General features: G+C 50.0%; 1 protein-coding gene across 1 annotated transcript in view; it reads right to left on the bottom strand.

The window, feature by feature from the left end:
- Window positions 1–14,470, bottom strand: part of LOC142558290 (sodium-dependent proline transporter-like) — a 62,421-nt gene extending 47,951 nt beyond the window's left edge. Inside the window, exons 1-5 of the mRNA XM_075670442.1 lie at window positions 13,974–14,470; window positions 10,046–10,206; window positions 7,937–8,068; window positions 5,998–6,164; window positions 4,851–5,107 (exon numbers count right to left, since the gene is read on the bottom strand). Coding sequence (XP_075526557.1) covers window positions 4,851–5,107; window positions 5,998–6,164; window positions 7,937–8,068; window positions 10,046–10,206; window positions 13,974–14,470 — 1,214 coding nt within the window. The remainder of the gene's footprint in view (window positions 1–4,850; window positions 5,108–5,997; window positions 6,165–7,936; window positions 8,069–10,045; window positions 10,207–13,973) is intronic.
- Window positions 14,471–25,754: the final 11,284 nt, after the last annotated feature.

The following is a 25,754-nucleotide window of genomic DNA, read 5'->3' as shown; positions in this document are numbered from 1 at the left end:
GAGAAATTTGTGTTCACTTTTTACCGGTAATTCCGCTTCGTTCAGGTGTAGTCTACGATCTGCCTGTAGGCTACGTTTCAGTGATAAAAGGACGGCAACTGTTCTCTGTGGGGAGAACCGGAAACCATTTCGTTCAGCCCACGATGAAAGTTTATTTATTGTTAACTGCACTTGTCTTTCGCATGTTGGTATGTTTGAGGACGTGCAAGCTAACTTAAAATGTGAAAATTGTGAACATTCAGTGGCCTATAAAGGTTACCAGAAAGTAGCACAGCAATAAAACCTGATAAAGACTAGTGCTTGATGAAACCAAATATATAAGCAGGAAAGGGAGAAAATACATATAAATATACAAGTTCATGGGAAAAAAAAACGTTGTGATCACCAAGTGTGCATGTCGCTACCTTCCAAAAACTCATTTTTTTCCAATGGCATGAAGCTGGAAGAACGTACTTGCATAAGCAAGCTGTCAGTCTGTCTATTGGAATAACAACAGTGTTTCTTGAAAGGTGCTAGCATGCAGGATTGGCAATTGTAATATTTTTTTCCTGCACTTGGAATTTTTCTGTATTTTATTTCTGTAGCATTTTTATTTATATTTGGCTGCATCAAGCACGAATTTTTATCTAGCCTTCAAGGATGTCTTTCTTTTTCTGGGGAAAACACGGGGTAGGAGGGAGAAGGGAATTCAAGACGATGAGCAACATAACAAGGTGAAAGCAGGAGCCAACGTTTCCCCAAGTGGACCTTGAAGAAGATAAGTTCACTTGTCGAAACGTTGGCTCCTGCTGCTTTCACTTTGTTCTGGTATTGCTCATCGTCTTTATTTTTCTGGTAATTTGTATAACTCGCCCCATTTTTACAAATGAACCTCAGTTGAAAATGTGTTTGTGTGTGTGTGTGCGTGTGTGTGTGTGTGTGTGTTTGCGTGCGTGCGTGCGTGCGTGCGTGCGTGCGTGCGTGCGTGCGTGCGTGCGCGCGCGCGCGGATTTGGATGTGAAATCGGGCCCTTGGGCAGAGGTATCCTTCTTCTCCTGTGCAGACTTACGAATTTATTAACTATAGTGCAACAGAAATACGATGGACAAGAACGAAGTGAACACACAGAGCTTCGTTCTTGTCTGTAGTCTATCTGTTGCACTTTAGTTAATAATGAATACACGCCAACTCATCCAGTTTTCAGATATTATGTCGGGCTTATAAGCCCGCTTGTGTCCTGGAATATCTGCATGGCTATGTATCCTGTAATTTAATTTCTGGCCATGTGCTTGCAAGTTGCGTGTCAATCTCCTGGTTTTCCTGACAATTTTGTGTGATGTGCAGGCCCAGACAGTTTCTGGTGAATCCATGGAGGGTGTTGTGCAGGGTGTAATCTGCCCTACAAGTGCTGCTTTGAGTGCTTTCAGTTCAGCTTTTCTAGGTATATGATGACCTGGAATGGTACTCACTTACATTGGGTTTACTTTTATGTAGTGTCATACTACTGTTACACTGCTGTTGCCACATCAGTTTACTATGTGTGCCTGATGTTTGCTTGCATATTCATGATTCGCAGCCTCCTCTGTGTGTTTGGCAGTAGCATAGTCTCCTGGCCTAATTGTTTGCCCCCATATTTCACGGTATAGGCCTGTTGTGTTTCAAGTTAAGGTGCTCCCGAGGTTGTTTCTGATGGTAGGGGTAGTCGTCCTTGCACCTCATATGCTAGCTTGCATAGTATCTTGGGACCAGGTTCTGAGCTTTTGAGGCAAAGAATTTGTGCCGCAGGCTGCAACTCTACTCTGTCTAGGTGCTTCGTTTGCTCTTTCTCATAGAGGTCGTCAAGCATGGTAAAGTCGGAAATACCTGTTGTTACCCGATGCCTGTATTCGATTAGTTGTCTTTTTTGTGTGCTGCTGGTAATTCATACCGTACCATACCTTGGACACAAGCACAGCATCTGCGATTTTCTATAGTATCCACTCGTCCACCCCCCATGATTTCAAGATTACTCTTTTCACCAAGTGTAGAATTTGCGTCCAGGCATGGCATAATGGTTTCACCCACATGCTGGCTCTGCCCTCATGGTCTTACACTAGCTGAGTATTTGTGGATGTTGAATTGCGGGTATGTTTCTCCAGCTATTGGGAGCACAATGTGCAATCTGGAGTAGTTCTTGATTCTAGTCTTTTCTCCGACGTCAATGTAAGCCGACTTATCACAAAGCGAGAGGCCAGACTGGCCAAGAAAGTCTGCAGTGTTATCGAGGGCTTGTTGCATCGTTCTTGATTTCTGTGTAAGATAGCTTTCCCACAGACTGTAATACACCGTAGGCTGTAGTGTTTCCTGTAGTATACCTGTGTTGTTGGTGTGTGTGGGCCAAATGCACCTCCAACTCTCATCTGGAATTTTCTGTCTTTCAGAAAGTTACTGTGTAAGTGCTCTACCAGAAATGTTCTTGCTCATCGTTCCTCTTATTAGAGCAGCATGAGGTACTGCTGTTAAAAGCCTCTTCAATCTCTTCATTCTTTCATAAGCGGTATTACACAATGTCCTGCAATAAAGTTTCTGCTGCTTATGGCCCACTCATATCTGCCAGAAGGGACCCCAACTCTTGAAAAAGGTTTTCTTTGTGCTATGTGTGCGACGTAGTATGAGCATTCATGTCTTGACATTTATACATCTGTAGAAGCAGCTTCCTGACAGAGTACTTGCTATACCTGATTATTCTTATTTGTGCAGTGCTGTTGAACTATACATATTGATGCAATGAATATTTGCACACTCGAATTATCGCTAAAGATGGTTTTTTACAATTCCACCCTTTGCTTTCTATTGGTGTTAGATTTTGCATAAGCATGCCCCCCCCCCATGCAATAGTATCTTGAAATTTAAGGGTTCAATACAAGGTGATGAGCTAAATCTAAGTGCAAGAGCTTTTTTTTCCTATGGCTCCCATCTAAATGCGACTTCCATGGCTGGCAAATCAACCTCTCGCCTTGTGTTAGCAGCAGAATGCTATATCCACAGTGGCAAGTGGATAAATTGAAGAACAATATTTTTGTCTATAGATATTTTTTCTTGCCTGTATGTAAGTAAAATCTGGAATAAGTTTGTCATTGCAGAAAGCCCAGTTTCCGGTCCTTTATTGAATAAACCACATATATTGCATAGTTGAAATGCAGTAATTTGTTCTAAAATCCTCGGGTCAAATGTTCTTGCAAGTAGCATGACATTTCATTACTTATAAGCAGTAATCACAGCAGATATCGTTATATGGTTTACACACTCATACATGTGATCACGAACTTATTAGAAACATGTAAGGCATGAATATTTTTGCACGATCAGCTGTGAACGTGCAAGAACTGCTTGTACGGGCTGCACTGGCTGACTTCACTACACAGTTTTGATTTACTTTTCTTCTGCGTGTCGTTTTATACTGTGTTATCCCCAGAAGAACAGGCCGTTTGCCTGCTTTTTGCATTGTTGCACGAGTTTTACATGACGGCGCAGGAGGGTACGTTGTCACTGTGCCACTATAGCAAGTAAATAATTTACTTAATCTACTAGCTGTAGAGTTAATTACCTTTCAAAGCAAGTGTTAATACAGATGCAGTAAGGATACAAAGTCCGCAACATAGTCGATGTTTATTGGTTTCTGTGCAAGAAAAACAATTCTCCAGAGAAGAGGTGCAACTTAACGTACATGTAATATTTTATTCAAGCCACGGATTGAATGCTATCGTAGCAAATTCATTACGATAGCCTACACTTTTGCTCTGTCAAATTTAATAAGAGGCAAAATAAGCTTTCAAGATGCACCGGGAAATTCACGCTTGAAAACCGACAAGAAAATGCAACTGAACGGTACCGCGTTCAGCACAACGTTGAAACTTCGAGTAGTTTGCTGTCTTTTCATTTGCCCTTACCGAGGTTGAAATAATTCAAGCTGCTCCGTAAGTGAGATTTTCGCATGCTGCTGAACAAAAGAAAATTGTGACGACCTCGTCGTCTGGTGGGGATAGAGCACCTTCTAGTACTGACAATTCGCAAAGGCGTACGAAGCAAACGTGAAAATGCACTTCATTTACTGCGTAGTGTGTCAACGAACGCATAGAAACGGGAGAATGGAATCTGCAGTACAAGTTTCATATTCTCCCTTCCCGTACGTACCGAATTCGGCAATCCACGTCTTCGCGCATTGCACTCGTTGTGCGAGACGCCATTTTTCAAAACAAACCGGCGAAATAGCTCCGTGATAGCTCTCCGCGCAATTTCGACGGAAAATCGCAGCGATCGCTGCGATTGCTGCGACTGTGCGACCAACCGGTTGGTCGCAGCCCTAAGGGCACATTCACATCGGCGACTTGAGGAGGTCGCGCGACCATTTGCGACTCGCAATCAAAAAGCGACCGAAGGCGATTGATGTTCACACCGGCAAGCCCGGCTGAGCGCGACCCGCAAGTCGCACTCCCGGAGATTATCGTTCTCAGCGAGAACTCTCGGAATCTACGCGGAATTTGAACGCGACGCCGAGGAGGCCGGATGTAGACACACGAAAGATCACTTCCGGTGCGCCGCTGATTGGATTATCAGTTTTGCGACCACGGTCGCGCGACTGAAAAATCGCGCAGAGAGCGACTGGCCCAAAATGGTCGCTTTTCAAGAAAGGCGACCGTTTGCGACCATTTGCGACTGGTCGCTTTGCGACCAACTTGGTCGCGCGACCACTGTCAGTCGCCGGTGTGAATGAGCCCTAAATCGGGGGGTCGGCACTGCGACTGCGATTTTCATCGCAAACGACGGAAATCGCACTTCCGCTTTAGAAAATCGCGTCAAGTGAAACAGGCTTTAAACGTGGGCGCTCTCACCGGTGGTAGTGCTCGACCGCGCTGACGCTGGAGGGGGTGCAGTTGCGCGCGAACTGGTGCCGTGGCACCAGCACCACGCGGTCGCCGAGCACCACGGGAATGCCCGGCAGCCGGTCGCGTTCCGCGGCTGCCTCGAATCGCAGCGCCAGGGCGCGGTGCACTTGCCGGCACGGTCGGGGCTGCAGACGAGCACGTGCGAGTGCACTCGGGGCTACGACGGCGCTCGCCTGTGGTGGCGGCGTCTCACAACTGTATTCCTAAAATCCACGGGGATGTTCGGATAGGTTCGCAGAGAGGGCAACCATAGCGGGAGTACATATTAAAAACGCGCCCCTTGCGAGCCTTTTCCGCTTCAAAAGAATGTTATGATGCGGTTCGCAGCAATCGTATGTTTACTTCGGAAAATAGTGGGTTTGGTGTCACCTGTCCCGTCCTTTATACTGATATGCATCGTCCTAGTTAGTGCCGTTTCTTGGAAGCTGAACATGAGCTCACGGGGCCAACAGCATGTCTCACTTTGTTTACTGGCTCCGCGAGCAGGTCTAATCCTAATTTTACAGCATACGCGAACATCTCTGAAAACCGGACGCGAGTACAAGGTATTGTAATCCGCTGTCTTGTACCAATTAGTGCGTGAACTCTGTCCTCTGGAAGAAGCTTCGAAAAAAACGAAGCCTGAATTTGGTCGTTTCACGCTCATTTTCACGCTCCACATACCATATTCCCGCTAGGCAGCCATCCACGTGCCTAAGTGCCTACCGTACAGATGCTCAGCTAGTCAAGCTAGCGGTGGAGGGTGTGGCTTGAACGCGTTTCCCTCATTGCGGAGGCGGAAGTTATTCTTTCTTTAAAGGTGCGATGGATAAACTTATAAACACCACTTGTTTTTTTTTCGTTGTATATGAAAATCCTGTTATTAAATCTAGCCAATTTAGAATGAATATAATATACGCTTGATTGTAAAACACTGCCAATGGATATGCCTACGAAACTCCGGAACGCTGCGAATGTCGTCTCATCGTAAACGCTATTCGAAGCTCGGCGCTTGGCCCGTGTGTTCTGCCTTTTTCCCGTCTAGATTTTGCACCGGCGAGTCGTGTTCCAACTGACGCTAATTCGCGCCGCCTGCGCCCCCCCCCCGACGCACCCCTCCGGCTTCGAGGACGTAGCAGGTGGTGGCGTTCATGCCTCGGCAGGTGGACCAGGGCAGCGGGTCCTGGCTGCTTCCAAGCAGGTAGAGCACCGCGTACGACATGGTCAGTGCGCTGCTCACCGCGCTCGCCACGTAGAAGTAGGCCATCGTGTAGCTCAGACCTGCACGGAACGCGCACACCCTCCTGTAGATTGCGCGCAGTTGTGAAAGCGTGGTTCGCTTTACACGCCGTAATAGCTGACCCCGCCCTCGTAAAAAGAGACCGTAAAGTCGTTCGACAGGAAGTCTTTAGGGCCAGCGAAAGCAGAGGTCACTTACAGCCTGACTACAACGGATACAAGCGATGACAAGCGACGACGATGACGGAACGATGGCAGCACGAAGGCACGACGAAACAATAAATGTACTGTAAAACAACAACGTCACGCCAACAATAAATAAACGAAAGAAAGCATATGGTGGCAAAAACGTGATACGACGGCACAGTATAACGATGGCTTCGCGATAGTAATAAGGAAAAAGTGATACTGAGGTTTTAACTTGCCAAGACAAAGTTCTGTAGTTGGGGGCACGGCGTAGAGGATGACTTCAAATTGTTTCTGACCAGCTGAGTTTTTTTTTTTTGCGTGCAACCACCTTGGGGCAACTAAATCCAAGTACGAGAGATTTTTTTTGCATTTCGTCCCGATCGAACTGCCGCCGCCACGCACAGGATCGAACCCGTGTTAAGGCTGTCGTGTAGCACCCCGTGAAACATGGATGCTTGACCACCATGCCTCATCGAAACGAAGGGTTAATTTCTAATTCGCTATGGTTGTCTGGAGTGGATGACCGGTCTAGCAGGGCCCCGCAGTGCTTGCAGGCCCCTTCGTGAGTGTGCACCCTTTCCGCGAACTAGGCAGGACCTCAGGGCTGCCGCCAGCGGAGACACGCTCGTGAAGACGTCATCTGGGACAATGGATCAGCCACCTATCCACAACCAGACGCCCTTCTCCACGAACTGTCAAGCTCCACAGGAGTCCGCGAACCAACGTCGCCTAGAAGAAAGAATAAGCGCCTCCAATCCGGGACCTGCGGGTTGGCACCTGCGGAGGCGGGCCCGTACCACCTCACTGAAAGTGGGAGACGGCCATCCACAAACCAGACTCAGTGCCTTTCACGTGACGTTGACGTGAGCAAGATCCCGCCCACGATTTTAGAGAGCTTATTTCAAGGGGTTCCACAATATACTTTTTCCCTTCATTCTCTCCTTATCTTTCACCAGCCATTGAATAAACAGTGCAAGTTTCGCACAAGCCATTGTCTCGTCCTTGCCTGGTCGCCATGGTCTACCGGATGCCTGCAGCCCGCCGACAACGCCACGCTACCCAATAGTAACGTCGGTCGAGCTTCGATAAAATGGCGTCGCAACACCCGCAACCTCGAGCCCCGTGACGTAATACCATAGCCACTGGGCTATCACCGCGGGTACGACGATAATAGCGATTCTGATCAACGAAGATAACGGCATGACGGCATGTGACTTGATAATGATAACGGCACGACGATAATAACGGTATGGCTGAATGAAGATAACGGTACCGCGACAATAACGGTGTAGCTCAACGACGATAACGGCATGAGAATAATAAGGGTACTGCAGAATGACGCTAACGGCATAACGATATGCGGCTTGACGACGATAACGTTTCAACAGCCCGAGGCCTCACCCATCGCCTAGCCAGGACAACCCTGGATGGAGCGTTTGCTTTTCTGCCATTCATCAACCAAGAAAGCCTTGAGGTGATAAAGCGCGGTGACTATTCCTGCCACTGGCGCCACGAAATCGTGATGAAGTGTCTTTAACAGCCATCGATTCAGAAAAGATTGTCACGGCGCCACTGGTTCTCACTCTCTGAACTTCGCATCCGTATCGTAACTGCTGGTCACTTACCAGCGAATGCGGGCGAGCACTCGAGCACTCCTCGGTTTCCCGCGTGCGCGAACTGACCGAGGATGGCCTCCATGTGCAGCATGGGGACCACCAGCACGCTCATCACGGCCGCGTACATCACCAGGAACGAGCCTGCGCGGTGGGGAGATCGCGCGCGAAGCGCACAATCGAAATATCAACAAGGTGTCTGAAACTTTTGGAACAAATTTTCATATGGTTCCAAATAGGTTCCTGTAGCATCAACATCCTCGCTTCGAAGGCTAACTACAATGAAATTTTGTATCGCGTAAGAAGCTTAGTTTCTGATAGTGTAGAATGGAGCAGCCACCATGTGATTCTTTCTTAAATTAAGGGTGAAAGCCTCACAACACGCTTAATATACATCTTTATTACCAAACTGAAGAGAAGAATTAAAGAAAGAACGTTGCCGTTACCGCTTGCTTGAGATTACACACAACCCACACCTCAGGCCCGTACCGCTACGTAGTACCAGCTATTTTCCTTTTTTTTTTATTTCTTTTTTGTAGACAGTGCGAGATACATATGCTCTTCCGCTCCCATCGCACCTACAACTGGCTTTGCTTTCTTCAAATGTCTTCTCGCCACTTCACAAAACTCATAATTAACCGTCAATGGCACCCACCCTTCCGGTGATGTCCCGCACTTAGACCTTTGAGGTAGTAATAAAGATAAACATACCGTTAAGAACCAGCGAGGCACCTCGTCACGATTTTCGAGATTGGGCGGCGGTCGCAGCGTGCTGAAAAATCTCGCAGGCGATGGTCTGGGATCAGCTTCGTATGCGCTATGCCCATGTACCCGCATCGTCTACTTAGGTGCTAGTTACAGGCCATTAATAACAAAACTTGACAATTACCGGCGCTGCAGTTTGCTAGGATTACATCCGTAGTATATAATCTACTCGTGATAACCAATTTAGCCAAAATGACATTTTGTTGCAGTTTGCCTATAAACAAAAGGCATACGGCACGAGTCACCATCGTTATCATCGACCTGTCAAGTGTAAGAGACATTGAGGCGTACGTTCCCATGGCAAAGTGACTTCCCAGAAAAGGCTGTTGCGATAAGCCTGGACATCGACCTGTGAAGTGTGAGAAGCGTTAAACTGGGCGACCCCATGTCGACATAAGTGCCCTCTTCTCCGAAACAGCGTCACCCTTTTTATTCCCCAAGCTGACACAAAGGGAAGGACGAAGAGAAAAAAACCCGGAGGGCAGGAGGTCATCGACGGCAGAACCTGGCGAAAGCACTGATACTGCCACAGGTTCCCCAAGATGGCAGCGACGACCACAAGACCGCAAGGGGTCATTTAAGGCCGTGCTGGCGCCCGTGTTAATCAGAACCGCTCAACACTCGGATGAGAGTCACAACCATGTAGCAATGAAGTGAATACAATCTTTTCTGCTTATTTCATCATCACAATGTCCGGCTTCGTCGTCGTTTCCTGATTCTTGCGATGAAGACCCATCTCACCCGGTCGAGGTCGTATCGCCGTACCAATAGCCGCCTGGAGCAAGTCTTCGGGAGGTTCCATCAAATTCAACAGGTTTCAACAGTCTAAGCAGCCATGTCTTGCACGCGCGGCACATGTTGCATACCACGCAACCCAAATGTTAAATGCAACCTAAATACTTATTCGACGCATTAATGTCACAAGAATATGCACATCTCACTCGCCGTAAGAATCGCTTTAAGCGGAGCTTTCCTTCCTGTCGGCGAAGAATACCATGCTTCTCCTGCATACAATAGTACACGCATGTACGTCCACTTTATCAGATCTGTTTGGAAGACACGTCGAAAGGATGGCTACTTGAACACTTGTAACCTGCTGAAAAATTGAGAACGCCACGGATGTCGAACGCATCCGTCGAAATTGGCGCTCTCAGCCCACACATTAAAAAGCTAGACTAACATCGCCACTTAATATTCCACATCACGCGGTCACATTTCTTGCTCATTAAATACCCAATCTTAGCGTACGTAGTATTCTTTTTTCCTTGCGACGTTTAAGCGCAACGCTTTTACAAAGGGCGAGTGCCAATGAGCCCTAAGGTGCGCCCTGGTCACAAACCGGTGCTCTGCGTGTACCTCGGCCACGCCTGTAGATGGCGTATGGGAACCAGTTGAGGTTTGTCAGCCCCGCCGTGCAGAGGTAGGCCGAGGCGTAGAAATGGAGCCGGCTGCGCCAGTAGTACGCCGGTCTGACCGGCCGCTTGCTGTCCGTGGACATCGGGGCTTGCTGCCGTCGACTGCCACGTAAATAAATGATCGCGTGGAGGGCACCACCTGGCTTGGTTGGCAAACACCGAGCTGACGTCTCGGTTCTTCTCTTTCTTCTTCTGCGGCTTCTGATCACACCTCGGAAGCTTCTTCTTCCACGGCCTATTAGTGGAACTGGCATCCTTTGCATACCTCCGCTGTTTTGAGCCCGCCTGCCTATATATATATATATATATATATACATCCGCTTGCCCCCACCTAGTGACCCAAGTTGTCTACCAGCTTGGGCCACTAAGTATGGGCTTGTGGTCGGGAGCCCACCGTGGTACTTCCATCGTCACTCCAGTTTTGTCATCCGACTCTCCTCATGCTGTTGCTACAGTTGACGAGAAAAAAAATCACCGAGGATTACTATGGTCCCGAATGCAAAATTTGATCGTAGCTCCATACATGTTTTCATTTCGCAATATATTGGCCGGCGCGGACAACCTGTATCGTGCGGCACGTCGCAAACGGAGCGAAGTGTGGCACGACTGCCTCGTGAACCGGGAGATCGCGACTCACAGCAGCAGCCGCAGACTCCGCTCCGCTCCCCTCCGCTCATGCAGCGCTTTGTTTTCATATATGGCATCGGTGGCGCCATCGGCAAACAGACGACGCGCGCTACTCTGGTGACATCTCGTAGCCATCGTCTCCGCAGAGCTCGTCTTGCGCTGCACTATACGCTTTTCTTCTCACCCTCTCGCCATACCCTCCATCTCCGCGTTCCACCTCATGGTTCCCATATACCCTCCTCCGCTTTCCTCCTCGCGCTCTCTTCGATGTCGCCGTCTTTCATTGCCCGCTTCACTACTCAATGTTCGCTCTTTCATCCGTCGCTGTGCTCGTTCGCTCGGTTACTCCGAGGACGCTAGCCGAAGGAACGGGCATCTAGCTGCGCTCTAAAAATTGGTGGCGCATCCATCCTTCAGAGGCGGTTGGCAACTTTATTTCTATTAGCACTCTATATTATGGGTAATTGTTGATGACCTTTTATATAACGGTTATTATGAAAGGTGGTACATAACCGACGACACATACCCAGTTACCCATGATGGCATCAATTAGATTATTGACGTGCAGCACATACCCACTGGCAAATACATTGTGACCCTAGTTGGCGTCCAAGAGGTTCATTGAAGAGCGGCACATACAAAGCGGCCTATAGCCAGTGACCCAAGTAGGCATCAAAGGGTTTGATTGAAGAGTGACATACGCAGTGGTAATACCCAGTGACGCAAGTTCGTGCAACGGTTGGTTTTGATGTAAAGCAGTGATTTGGGCTTTTTGGTAAGACATCGTGAGGCTTATAGCGCGTGAAAAAAACAAGGCATTGCAAGTGCACTGTTACCAGGGTGGATGATGGTGACCACTCGATGTGTGCTCCAGAATACAGAGACTGCTTCATTGTGGAAAGAGGCCGAGGTAGGATAATTCGCGAAATTATAGAAGCAGGAATGATTGATAGGCTTGGGGATAACTGTGTATCAAAACCATCGATTGCCCTTTCCCGCAAAGAGTTATCGTACCTGCGCAATAGTGTGTAAGGAATTTTTGCAAACAGCGCATGTATGATGTACGCGAAAAAGTTGTATATATCGTTGCAGGAAGAAAGCAGGCCCACGAGTGTAAAATAACGTATATTTACAACTGGCGTATATGGCGTTCAAGCAACTTCCAGACTTCGTCTTCGTCTAGTCCAATCCAACTTCTTCGTTCCCTTCACCCTAACATCACCCTCCCGGTGCAGCTCCGTCCCGGAGCAGATTATAGAGCCTCAGTTAATGGGGGGACATAGGGCTTAAGCCTGGCGACGTGAACAACATCGCTGGTGACGTTGCGATGCACTGAAGGCCGACCGACTGGGGCGATCTCGCATGTCACGTCGGACAGTTGGCGTAAGATCTGGTACGGACCAGAATACCGGGAAAGTAGTTTTTCCGACAAGCCGACGCGACGTGAAGGCGTCCAGAGAAGGACAAGGGAACCAGGTGAAAAATGGTAGTCTCGGTGCCGAAGGTCGTAGCGTCGCTTTTGAGAAGCTTGCGAGGCTGTGAGGCGATGACGGGCGACGTCAATAGCATCGCGAGCGTAACCAGTGCTCGGTGATTGTACTGCGGATGGTAGCAACGTGTCAAAGGGCAAGGTGGGGTTGCGGCCATACAAAAGGTAAAATGGTGAACATCCGGCAGTGCCGTGACGGGACGAGTTGTATGCGAAAGTGATGTATGGTAAAGCGACGTCCCAGTCACGGTGATCGTCGGAAACGTACATGGCCAGCATTTCAGTTAGCGTGCGGTTCAGTCGCTCGGTGAGGCCGTTCGTTTGAGGGTGGTACGCGGTAGCAATCTGGTGTTCTGTTGCGCAGGAGTGGAGCAGGTCATCGACGACCTTCGATAAAAAGTAGCGGCCACGATCCGTCAGCAACTGGCGAGGGGCGCCGTGGTGCAGGATGACGTCGTATAGTAAGAAGTCTGCGACATCTGTAGCGCAGCTGGTTGGTAGCGCTCGCGCGATGGCATATCTCGTGGCATAATCGGTTGCTACAGCAATCCATTTGTTGCCTTTGATAGAAATTGGAAGGGGGCACAGGAGGTCTAGGCCCACACGAAAGAAAGGCTTTGTGGGGATATCGATTGGTTGAAGCAAACCAGCGGGAGGCGTAGCAGGCGTCTTCCGGCGCTGACACAGGTCGCAAGAAGTGACATAACGGCGCACAGAGCGATAAATGCCGGGCCAGAAGAAGCGGCGCCGCAGGCGGTCGTACGTACGAGTGATGCCCAGATGTCCAGCAGTAGGAGCGTCGTGAAGTTGCTGGAGCACGGCGAGTCGAAGGTGCTTGGGAACGACTAGGAGAAGCTCCTGGCCGTCAGGAAGAACGCTACGACGGTATAAAGTTCCATCGCGCAAGGTGAACATGCGGAGGGACGGGTCATTGGGCGAGGAGCTTAGGTGTTCCATAAGTGTTCGGATAACAGGATCTTTGCGCTGCTCGTCGCCAATATGGAGGAAGTCGGAGATGGATAGAACACTGATGTCCGAGTCTGCATCGGTATCGTCCGGTTGATCCACGGGATTGCGGGACATGCAGTCAGCGTCTTTATGCAGGCGCCCGGACTTTTACATAATAGAAAATGTATATTCCTGTAGACGCAATGCCCAACGTGCAAGTCGTCCAGTCGGGTCCTTCAAAGAGGAGAGCCAGCAGAGGGCGTGATGATCGGTTACGACGCAGAAGCTCCGACCGAAAAGGTACGGCCGGAGTTTCGCGACCGCCCATACGAGCGCGAGACATTATCTCTCAGTAATGGAGTAATTTCGCTCGGGAGTGGAAAGAAGGCGGCTAGCGTAAGCGATGACACGGTCTTGGCCCTGTTGACGCTGAGCGAGGAGAGCGCCGATGCCATGACCACTCGCGTCAGTTCGTACTTCCGTGGGCGCAGAAGGGTCAAAGTGTGACAGAATTAGGGTAGTTGTAAGCCGCTGAATCAGGGTAGAAAAGGCTTTCTCCTGCAGAGGTCCCCAAGAGAAAGAGACGTCTTTCTTAAGAAGGTCAGTGAGAGGGTGAGCGATGTCGGCAAAATTTTTCACAAATCGCCGGAAATAGGAGCATAAGCCCAGAAAACTACGGACATCGATTGTTGAACAAGGTACAGGAAAATTTTGCACGGCGTGAACTTTCTGTGGATCAGGTTGGATTCCGGCGGCGTTTACGAGATGGCCGAGCATGTTAATTTCACGGCGACCGAAATGGCACTTGGAGGAGTTTAACTGAAGGCCAACCCTGCGAAGCACGGAGAGTATGGTTGTGAGGCGCCGCAGGTGGCTCTCAAAGTTCGGCGAAAACACAATCACATCGTCGAGGTAACAGAGGCATGTAGACCACTTCAAGCCGCGCAAGAGAGAGTCCATCATTCGCTCGAATGTAGCTGGCGCATTGCACAATCCAAACGGCATGACTTTAAATTGATACAGACCGTCCGGTGTGATGAAGGCTGTTTTCCCGCGGTCCATCTCATCGACGCTAATCTGCCAATTGCCGGAGCGGAGGTCAATTGATGAAAAGTATTGGGATCCGTGAAGGCAGTCAAGAGCATCATCAATGCGCGGCAGGGGATAAACATCCTTCTTTGTTATCCTGTTGAGGTGACGGTAGTCAACGCAGAAGCGCCACGAGTTGTCTTTTTTCTTTACTAAGACAACCGGTAATGCCCACGGGCTACTGGAAGGTTCAATGATGTCCTTGTCCATCATCCTGTCTACTTCTGTCTGTATGATGGCCCTTTCTGTTGCGGAGACACGATATGGCCGCCTATAAATGGGGCTGGCGTCACCGGTGTTGATGCGATGCGTGACAACAGATGTCTGGCCAAGTGGACGGTCGTCCAAATCAAAGATGTCCCAAAAAGATGACAGGAGGTGACAAAGAGCTGTTGTTTGCTCGGAAGGAAGGTCAGGGGCGATCATCTTAGAAACATCGACCGCAGGCGTCGAGTACGGAGGAGTAGGTGACAAAGGTGCGTTGGTACTGACGAAGGATTCAGAGGTCAAAGAAGAAATCTCAAATTCTTCCAAAGGAGTGATATGCGCTATGGCGTTACCGTGTGGCAGCATATGCGACGAAAATCCAAAATTGATGATGGGCACGCGAGCGCAGTTTTCGCGGATCCGGATTAAGGTGCTCGGTAGGGCAATATTGCGCCACAAAACCACGTCAGTAAGCGGCGAGACGACGTACTCGCCATCAGGTACGGGAGGACAGGACGTGAGGAGGACATTTGTAGCCGCCTGTGGAGACAGCCTTGCAAACTCAGCAGAACATAAGCGGTGGGAAACACAAGTTGTTGCGTCGGCAGGAAGCGGCAGATCCAACTGTACAACACCTGCGGAGCAGTCAATTTGGGCAGAGTGTTTCGAAAGGAAGTCGAGGCCGAGAATTAGGTCGTGTGGACAGTGTTCAAGGACGATAAATAGAACGGCATAATGGCCCCCAATGGTCACACGTGCTGTGCACATTCCAAGGACAGATGAAGTACTCCCATCGGCGACTCGCACAGTGCACGGTACGGCGGGTGTCAGAACCTTTTTCAGCCTTCGGCGGAGAGCAGCGCTCATAACTGAAAGCTGCGCTCCTGTGTCAACGAGAGATCTAACAGGAACGCCATCAACTTCAATGTCCAGTAGGTTTCCACATGTAGGCAGGGTCAGCAGAGGATTTGTGGGCCGGGTCGGTGTTGCAGCTTCACCTCCGGGAGCTGCACCGCCTAGTTTCCCGAAGCGAAGCGACCGGTTGCAGAAGGGGACGAAGAGCGGTGGACGAGAGGCGAACGGGACCTACGACCTTGCGGAGACGGGGAGCGGCTGGATCTTGGTGGAGCACTGTCGGCGTTGATGTTCCTAGTCGGCGTATAGGGCGAGAAAGTACGATTGTCTGGTACTTGGCGGTAGTGACTCGGAGACAACCACCGAGGAGGCGACGACCAATGGTTGCGGCAATGACGGGCGATGTTTCCAATACCGGAACAATTAAAACAGATAGGTTTATCATCCGCTGTGCGCCAGTCAGCTGGGTTGCGACGAGGGGGCGGAGAGGTTTGCGTCTGGGAGCGAACGGCCGGAGAAATCTGGTAGGTGTTTGTATGGCGGACCGAGCAGAGAGATGGAATGCCCAAACTTGATATTTCCTCCCGAACGACCTCTTGTATAAGGCAGATAGCGGGCACGCTTTCCCGACAGTCAGAACGGACTGGAGCCGGAGCCATGGCCTCAAGCTCACGGCGAACGATGCGCGTGATTTCTTCCGGTCCTGTGGGCTGAACGAAGCGCGGCGGGCCTTCGCAAGAAGATGTCGCGGCGGTATTGGGCAATCGGTCGAAAGTCTGAGACATGCGGCGGCCCTTCGCTTGTTCGAAGTGCCGGCACTCCTTTATAATTGCATCCACAGTGGCACAATCCTTGCACATCAGGAGATTGAAGGCATCATCTGCAATACCTTTCAGTGTGTGACCAATCTTGTGTACCTCGGTCGTGTTGTTATCAGCCGCAGAGAACCAGCACATCCTGTATGTACACGACATACGATTCTGTGAACGTTTGAGCGCGACACGCAAGTTCTTTTTTTGCCACCAGCTGACGACCGACAGGTCTGCCAAACAGGTCTCGCATTTTTTCTTTGCAGACATCCCAGCTCGTTAGGTCAGCTTCGTGTGTGTTGTACCATTGCCTCGCAGTTCCTCTTAGGTAAAATATGACGTTTGCTAGCATCATTGTTGGATCCCACCTGTTGTTGTCGCACACTCGTTCGTACATCGTAAGCCAGTCCTCGACGTCGGCGTTGTCCGTGCCACAAAATGTCCCTGGGTCCCGCGTATGAGTGAGGATGACAGTTGGCACGGGCTGCTGGGCGTTGTCGCTTGTGTCGGTTGATGTTCCATTGTGGCGGCAGGTAGATCACGTCCACTGCGAAGTTCCGTGATTGTACCCGCACCTTCCACCAAAATGTTGCAGGAAGAAAGCCGGCCCACGAATGTAAAATAACGTATATTTACAGCTTGCGTATATGGCGTTCAGGCAACTGCCAGACTTCGTCTTCGTCTAGTCCAATCCAACTTCTTCGTTCCCTTCACCGTAACAATATGTATGGGTCCCTTGCTCCAAATAAAGATTGTTGCAAGTTAGCGCCTGTGTGTGTCCCGTCTCCCTTTCGTCCTTGTCTTTTTCACGCGCTATAAGCCTCACGGTTGGTTTTGAATCCGATCCCCAGCTCAGCAGCCATGTGCTCGCCTCATTCGACCATGCACGACCTAGTGACCCAAGTCAGCGACAAAGAGGTTAAAGAGACGTTGGATATAGATAAAAAATTGACCACCTTCCACTACTGTCAAGAGGGGTGCAAGCGAAGCTCGGGATCCGCGGCTCTTCGTTGTCGTAACGCCTCGGCGATATCGATAACCGGTGATCTATGCTTTAAATCGCCGATTTCGACTTGTTGCAGGCTTTTCTTGTCCACTTAATGCCGCCCAGTAGTTAAGGCATTATCCGCACAGGATATCCGCACAGGCACTGCACTTTGAGAATCAGTTTAAGTTTACACTCTGTGGCAACGTTGTGATTTTTTACGCAGCTTTTTGCGAAAGAACGTGCCTGCCTCGCAGTGATAAGGGCGTGGCTGTCACCCTTTGCCGCGCTCGAGAAAAAAGCATGCCGCTCACGATTACGCCGCACTAGCATCATATTTTTGTAATTGAATGACACCCACCAAGTCAAGAATTAAATTATATCGCCGGCTTTGCCGTCCAACAGTGCTGGGCGGTGATAATTGCGCGAAAATAACGTCTGCTGTTCAATAGCGAGCTTTTTTTTTATTCCTAATTGTTCTATTCCTCCAAAATGCTTTTCCTAAGGTCCGCCGCGCATAGGGGGAAAGTTTTAGTTTTCCCGGAGGCGGCTGAAGCCCGACCAGCTTCCCCAACCCCATATATATATAAACCTGAAATATCAGTTGCACTTGAGGAAACTTCGTGTGACCTTGAACAATGGCTCACTGAAGCGACTGCCTTATATGAGTATTTACAAGACCTCATAGTAGGACACAGTTCAGTTTCATAGCCTGAGTCCTCTCGCACCGCCAAGAATCTGGCGTCTCTCGGTGGTGTAATCTTCTTTCGTGAAATTGTTTTGTACTTCGCTATCACTAATACTGCTGTGCCTTTCCGGATAGACTGTGGCATCTCTCTCTGTTTCTTCCTGAGAGTCCGAGTACAAGCGCTGCTGCGTATAACTGCTGTTGATTCTCATTTTGAGTGAATCCGGCTTGGCCTTGTTTCGGTTACATAGGGAGTTAGTGTTCCTCATTGTGAACGAAGACTTAAAACAAGAGCAGTTGCGTTACTCGAAGAAAACCTAGTGCATATTGTTTCCAGGACAGGGGAGTAGCCGCCAGTACTTTTTTTCGTTAATGAGATTTAATCAGGTAAATGCAATTAATTATATAACTCGAGAAGTACTCTCCTAATTATGAATCTGTCAAGGAGGCATTTGCAGGCACAGTCAAGGGACATCTAACTGCGGTACTTGCAGCGACGTACTAATTGCGTACAATTTTTTTCCGACTGGTAAAGAAGCCCCCCCCCCCAAAAAATAAAAATGCAATGTGACTGTGCTCCCACCCGCACCATAAAGCAGCACCCTCAAATAAACCGATTCAAAGCAACCGCTTTACTTGTCAACTGCTCTACAGCGCATCACCTTGATAATAGTATGGAAGGAGCACCAACAGCAGCTTTCTCGGCTTCGCAGCTGTTCCTTCCTCTCATTTCTATGTCACACTTATTATCCGTATCTCAAGCCCGACTGATCCCATAGATAAAAAAGCGGCCGAAGCGCGCCCCCCCCCCCTCCGACCATGCACATAATTCGAAAAGCACACAATGGTATAGGCATAAAATGTTTCAAAATCCCGGCTCTGCTCGCACCGCATCGAAAGAGTGCGCGCGCAGCTATATTTCGCGCCAGAAACTTGCTTCGGACCGAAGCCAAAAAATAAAGTGAAGCTTTTATGTTTCACTAGGTGTGTGCGTGCTGTAAAAGCAGGTTCGGGGCAAAAAATAATAAATAACAGCGAAATAAACAGACCGGCAAGCGACTCACTTGGGGAGAAAGGGCGAAACCGATGCGTTCAAGACAGTAAATGTACCACTTCTAAACGAGAAGAATTGGCAATCGGGACGTCTGAACAAAGACAAAAAACGAAGGATATCCACGCAGAATCTTCTCTGGGATTCATCTGAATGATGCGTAAGCATTTCGTGGTGCTGCTGACGTGCGCTTCGTTGCAGTATGCGGGTGTGTTACGTATCACTGCGAGAGCGACCGCAAGAAGAATCGTGAAACGGAAAAGAGCGGTCGCAACACTGAACTGCTAAGTGAGACGTGAACGAGACAACGCAGGAGAGGCGAGTAGAAGCATTGTTCACCGGTGTTATAGATAGCCGCAGCGGATGTGGACGTCGGAGGAAATGACCAGGGAGGTGTAGCAAATGAAGGAAATGCATGCAACACTTATTAGGTACACTAGGCATACTGAACCACTATGAAGCGTGAACAACCGTGCTTCGGTGGCGGCTACGTCTGGCGCGGCGGCGCAGCCCGTCTCTTGAGAGCGATCTACTGCGAAAGCCGCGGAGTGCTGCACAGAGCTCCGTATGGGCTCACTCACGCTAGGCCGACCCGACGCCGACTTCGGTCTGCCGACTGTCGGCGACAGCGTTTTCTACCTTCGTCGCCGGATCGTTCGGCGTCGGTACAGTGGGACAGAGGCGCCGACACGAAGGATAAAACGGTGTCGCGGACAGTCGGCAGACCGAAATCGGTGTCGAGTCGGCCCAGTGTGAGTGGGCCTTTAAGCACTGTGTTCTCGCCGCTTCGCTGGCGTTGAAGCGAGAGGCAGCACGCAGGAAAATTCGCTCGCTCCGTCGGGTGGCAATGTTGAAAGCGATAGCGTTACGGTACGGATGGTTTTTCGTTGCGTAAGCATAGAAATGCTTACGCATTAGAAACCATCAGGTTTCAGTGTGCCCTTGGGTCCGATCTTGTATGCGTTCCAAAATAGAACGGAGGCGGTCCGTCCTCCCGAGCCGCACACGATTGGTCAATTTGAACCATGACGAACGCCATTACGTCTATTGTGACCTGATATCTGCTGTCAATCATTCCGTGTCGTCTACTATCGGACGAACGCAACGGAACGGACCGCCTATTTCGTGACGTAAAGAACGGACCGCCTCCGTTCGATTTTGGAACACTAATAATAATAATAATAATATTTGGGGTTTTACGTGCCAAAACCACTTTCTGATTATGAGGCACGCCGTAGTGGAGGACTCCGGAAATTTAGACCACCTGGGGTTCTTTAACGTGCACCTAAATCTAAGCACACGGGTGTTTTCGCATTTCGCCCCCATCGAAATGCGGCCGCCGTGGCCGGGATTCGATCCCGCGACCTCGTGCTCAGCAGCCCAGATTTTGGAACACGTACAAGATCGCACCCAAGGCGCGATCTTGGGTGCGATGCCAATAAATTATCATCCTCATCATCATCAACAACATCGTATCGTGCCACGGGTCAATGGATTAAAGCAACATATGCGCCGCGTAGTCTCGGCGCACTCTAACGCGCCTCCTCGCCAGGTAGGAACCACTGCTGAAGAAGCGAATCGCTGATCTACGTGCACGACTACAATCAGGCAACGTCGGGCTCAGCAAGCCATTGTGCAGAGAGCAGCACAAGCCGTAGCTCACCGTCGACGCCAGGCGGACAATTCAGATCGTTCTCGTGAAAACGATGCAAAGAGACTTCGCCGCGAAGACCTCCTAGGGCGCGCTGGCAGAAATGAAGCTCCCAGGGAGCCGCTCCTGCCTGTGCTGAGTGTACCGCGTAGGCCTTCGTGTCTGAAAACCCGGCGTTGGCGGCCTGCGTCCAGCATCGACCATCATTTCGGCAAAAATCATTACGAACCATGCATACCCAACCACGCAGGCCTTCCATGTAGCGCAAGGAAGTTACCGAAATAATTTGAATTTCTCAAGGTAAAATACGCCAGAAAAATCATAAACTACGACTTACACAAAACCTACAGACATGATAGCGTGTGACTGTAATTTCAATATACGAGAAAACATAATTATGTTACACGAGCACTCAAAACACAAGCCCCTTTTCCAGCGTTTCTACCATTCATAGAATGGCCATGGCCTCCGAGATTTGCGCGCGTAAATCTCAAAGGCCATAAGGCGGCGCGCCGAGTTCCTTGCAACACTTCCAGGTGGCGCTCGCCTCCGCCGATGGCGACATGCACCATCTCCCATCATGGCTCACACTAATCAAGACGCCCTCATTTGGCAGTGGAACTGCCGAGGCTTTCACCAGAAACAACTGGTACTCAATCAATACCTACGCCAACATACCCGCCGCCCGGATGCTATCCTACTTCAAGAAACCAATAACGCCCCCACCACGCTCCCCGGTTATCAAACCTTCCATACCACCCACCCTCTTCGCCGGGTCTCCACCCTAGTACGGCGTCGTATCCCGGTTATTGAACATGATCTCAATAGTCCTCACATCGAACATCTATTCCTCGAATTAATTCCCAATCGTAAATGGAAAGAATGCATCTTCCTTCTGAACATTTACAATAGCCCCAAGAACAAAGCAAGGTGTCGCTTCCTCACCCTCTTTACGAAGGCTCTTCACGTAGCTGCAACGCACCCCCTACTCATCGGCGGTGATTTCAACCTCGCCCATACAGGCTGGGGCTACTTTCGCACGGAAGCTGCAGCTCCCAACCCCTGGCAAGATTACCATGACTTAGGCCGTACGCTCATCACGGACCCCTCCTTTCCCACACGCCTAGGTACCTCCACTACTAGGGACTCTACCCCCGGACCTCACCGTCATCAAACATATCAACAATGCACACTGGACCAACACCCAGCAAGACCTGTGCAGCGGCCATTATATCCTTGCTCTCCCTTTACCCCAACTCGCTGCCGCCCTTGCCCCCCCCCTAAAGAATTCACCATTACCGACTGGGATGTTCTTCGTAAGATACGCATAGGTTCTAATTCAGCAGAAGCCATTGCCGACACTAACACCTGGATGCAAGCGCTACGCACTGATGTTCAAACAGCCACTCGGGTGGTAACTACAGATGCCTCAGTTGAACGCATGGATAGCCGCCTCGCCCATCTTCTGGAGGCTAAAGCCTCCATCCTAGCTCGATGGCAGGGGCAGCGCCTAAACCGTTGCCTCAGAAGTGAGATCTCCAAACCCAACACAGCCATCGAGGAGCATTGTCAAACCCTCAGCCGGCAACAATAGACTCAGCTGTGTAACATGGTGGATGGACAACTTCATCGCCCCTACTCGTGGAAACTCCTCAAACATCTGCTTCATAAAACCGCCACCCGCACCACCCAACAGGATCGGCTGCAGAAGCTCCTTTATACGGAGACCTTTAAACAAGGTCCACAACAGGCGCTTGACTACCTCTGCGCCAGATATATCTCCAGGGGACAAGTCAGTTCACAAAGCAATTACATCGGTAATCCCAACCCTACACAAGACGCCGATTTCAGCGTATCTGAAATACGTGCTGCTCTTCGCAAGCTTAACGGTTGTTCTGTTCCAGGGCCAGACGGAGTCACTAACAAAACCCTTCGCAATCTCGATGACGAGTCCGTGTTCCATCTGACTGACTACATCAACGATTGGTGGCGCAGTGGCCCCCTCCCAGCTGCCTAGAAGACTGCCAACGTTATCCTAATCCCAAAGCCTGGCAAACCATCTAGCCTCAATAACCTAAGGCCCATCTCCCTTACTTCATGCGTAGGCAAGGTGATGGAACACGCCTTCTTAGCACGCATCAACAGTCACCTCGAAGAGAACTATCTCTATCCCCACACCATCATTGGATTTCGCCCTCACCTGTCTACTCAAGACGCTATGTTGCAGCTCAAACATCAAGTGCTAAACGATCGTTCCCGTAACATGAAAGCCATCCTCCGACTCGGCCTCACTCAAGCCTTTGATAACATTTCCCATTCAGCTATCCTTTACCAGGTCTCCCACCTCCACCTGGGAGAGTGAGCCTACAATTACATACGTGACTTTCTCTCCAATCGCACGGCCACCCTCTCGGCCGGGGATTTACGATCAGACCAGCTTCCCCTTGGCAGCAAAGGAACCCCGCAAGGCTCAGTTATCTCTCCCATGCTCTTTAACTTAGTTATGATTGGCCTTGCCCAGCAACTACAACGAGTCGACAATATCAACCATACCATCTACGCCGACGACATCACCATCTGGTCGTACCGAGGCAGTGACGGTAAAGTGGAGTCTGCCCTCCAAACGGCGATTGGCATGGTTTAAGCTTATCTCCAAGGGACCGGACTGCGCTGTTCGCCGGCTAAATGGGAGCTTCTGCTCTACAAGCCCATTCATCGGGGTCGCCCTCCCAAAGACCAATCTGATCACCGACCCTGTGACACCATCACCCTACGCCTTCAAGATGCAGTCCTATCCCACTCGTTCATAGTATCCGGGTCCTCGGTCTCACCATCTCTACCAACGGCTCCAATGCCTTCGCTCTCAACCAGATCTGTGCCCAATCTCAAAACACCCTACGACTTCTTAAACGTATCTCTAACCGACGAGGGGGACTCAAAGAAGAAAGCCTTCTCCGCCTCGCCCAATTCTTTGTCATATGTCACATTACCTACGTTGCTGCGTACCTCAACTGGTACCGGGCTGAGCAAAACAAGCTCGACACCCTCATACGAGGGGTCTACAAGCAAGCACTTGGCCTCCCGCATTGCACCAGCACTGAACTCTTCATCCAACTGGGAGTTGGCAACAACCTTTTCAAACTCATTGAAGCCCCACAACGCTCTCAGCTTCAACGGCTCACCCTTACTGAAACGGGACGCTTTATTCTATCCACGCTTGGCTTCACCTACCATCAGCAACATGGCCCAAACAACCGATCCCGACCGACATCCGTAACTGGATCTACATAGACCCTATCCCTAGAAACGCACCCTGAATATAACAGGGCCCGGCGCCAAGCTCGGGCCGGAGCTATCATAAAAGCCGTTGCTCACGTACCTGACGTCACATTTGTTGATGCAGCCCAATACTCCCATGGCACACGATTTGTGGCTGTCGCCACACGCGATGGAGTCGTACACCACGCCTCCAGCGTCACTACCCCCACTGCCGAGGTGGCTGAAGAAGTGGCCATTGCCCTGGCCACTCTAGATCCCACCTGTCACACCATCGTTTGTGACTCTCGCTCAGCCGTCACTAACTTCAGCAAAGGCCTTATTTCTCCCCAAGCTCTTCGCATCCTCTGCCAGGCACCACACTCTAAAGACATCATAACCTCCCTAACATGGATCCCGGCCCATGTGGGCCCTGTCCACCCACACCTCCCCAATCTCAACGAGGACACCCACTCCTTTGTGCGAGGCCTAGTCAACCGCGCCGAAGTCATTGGAGATGAGTTGGACACCAGGGACAATCTGACAACTTATAACGATCTCGTTAAGGCATTTTACCTTAGTCGCCGAACCTTCCCCCCCGGCTCATCCCAAGTTCAGCCGGGCGCAGGCTACCACCCTGCGTCTGCTACAAACAAACACGTACCCTTCACCGGCCCGCCTCCACCTTATATTACCAGACGTCTACACTACCTCCAACTGCCGATGCTGTGGCACTCACCCGGCTACGCTTCCGCATATGCTGTGGGAGTGCCCAGCACAGTACACACAGACTAACACAACGACTCTCTCGTCGAGGTTGCATGAGGCTCTGCGGAACTCCGCCCTCGACGACCAAACCTGGGCGACCCAGCATACCCGTGAGGCGGCGGCGATGCAAGCCCTCGAGCCCCTTCATGGGAGGCTTAGGCCAGGCCATCATAAAGTGTTGGTTGTACAATAAAAGTTTATTCCTCCTGCTCCCGATTACATCCGAACGTCCAAATCCCGGTTAGGATGTCCAGTGGATAACATGAGGACGTTGATTTCGGATGTCCTATTTAAGACATCCTTCGGACATTCACACGATTGAACTTCTAGGATCTGAAGAAATTCGAAAACTTTAATGCTATGGATGTCCAGAGGGTATTTTCAGCGGGATGTCCCATACTGGACATATGTGGGACCAACACACACAATCTAACACGTAATACGTGACCATATCGCTGAATGTTAAGTCTCTTCCACGGCTGCCTTGGTCGCACGCTCTTTCGAAAAGACATCTCATCCAGCACCATGAGGGTGCTGCACTCAGGCTCAAAGTTCCAATGCAGACGATAAATGGAGAAGCTGCAATGAACAACCGAAACTGCACGAGCATATCGGGAGGAAACGCCACAAAGCGGTAGGCAGAGCGCCGGAAAAGCTGCGCATTACCACGCACTACCAGGCCCCGCACACTCTCCAAGTTCCATCGATCGCCACAGAGGGCGAAAAATCAACCGCGGCAAGTTCGTGCATGAAGCGCGCAATTTTCGCTACTGTAGTTTGGTCGCATACTTTAATTTGTAGATGTTGTATTAAGGGCGCTCAACGCGGCTAAATAGTTAATCTATAAATGTACATATAATAACCGACAAACATAGCTAACATGTCATTTTGTTACAAAATAAGTAAACTGTTCTTTTTAGTGGACTTGTATTCTTGAAGTCTGTGTTTTATTACTTGAATAAAGGTTTGAGACCTCACTGACGTATGATATGCAGCAACCCACTGGTATCGATTGAAATGCGTGTCATTTATCGATACAAATTGTGCGGCGCTAATGTTAGCGAAAGGGGGTTGGTCATTTTCTTCGAGCAGCATCACGCAGGTTCGTTTTAATAAAATGGCAATAATATATCAGTCACTTTATGCGTCCAACATTCGATAGCTACCACCAAGCGAACGTGTTTAAAAACGATGAATTATATCTGCTGCGGCGTTTCACTGGCATAAC

Source organism: Dermacentor variabilis, chromosome 9 (genome assembly GCF_050947875.1).
Source record: "Dermacentor variabilis isolate Ectoservices chromosome 9, ASM5094787v1, whole genome shotgun sequence".
Lineage (NCBI taxonomy): Eukaryota > Metazoa > Arthropoda > Arachnida > Ixodida > Ixodidae > Dermacentor > Dermacentor variabilis.
Note: the sequence above shows the minus strand (reverse complement) of the source record. Positions and strands in the feature narration are given on the sequence as shown.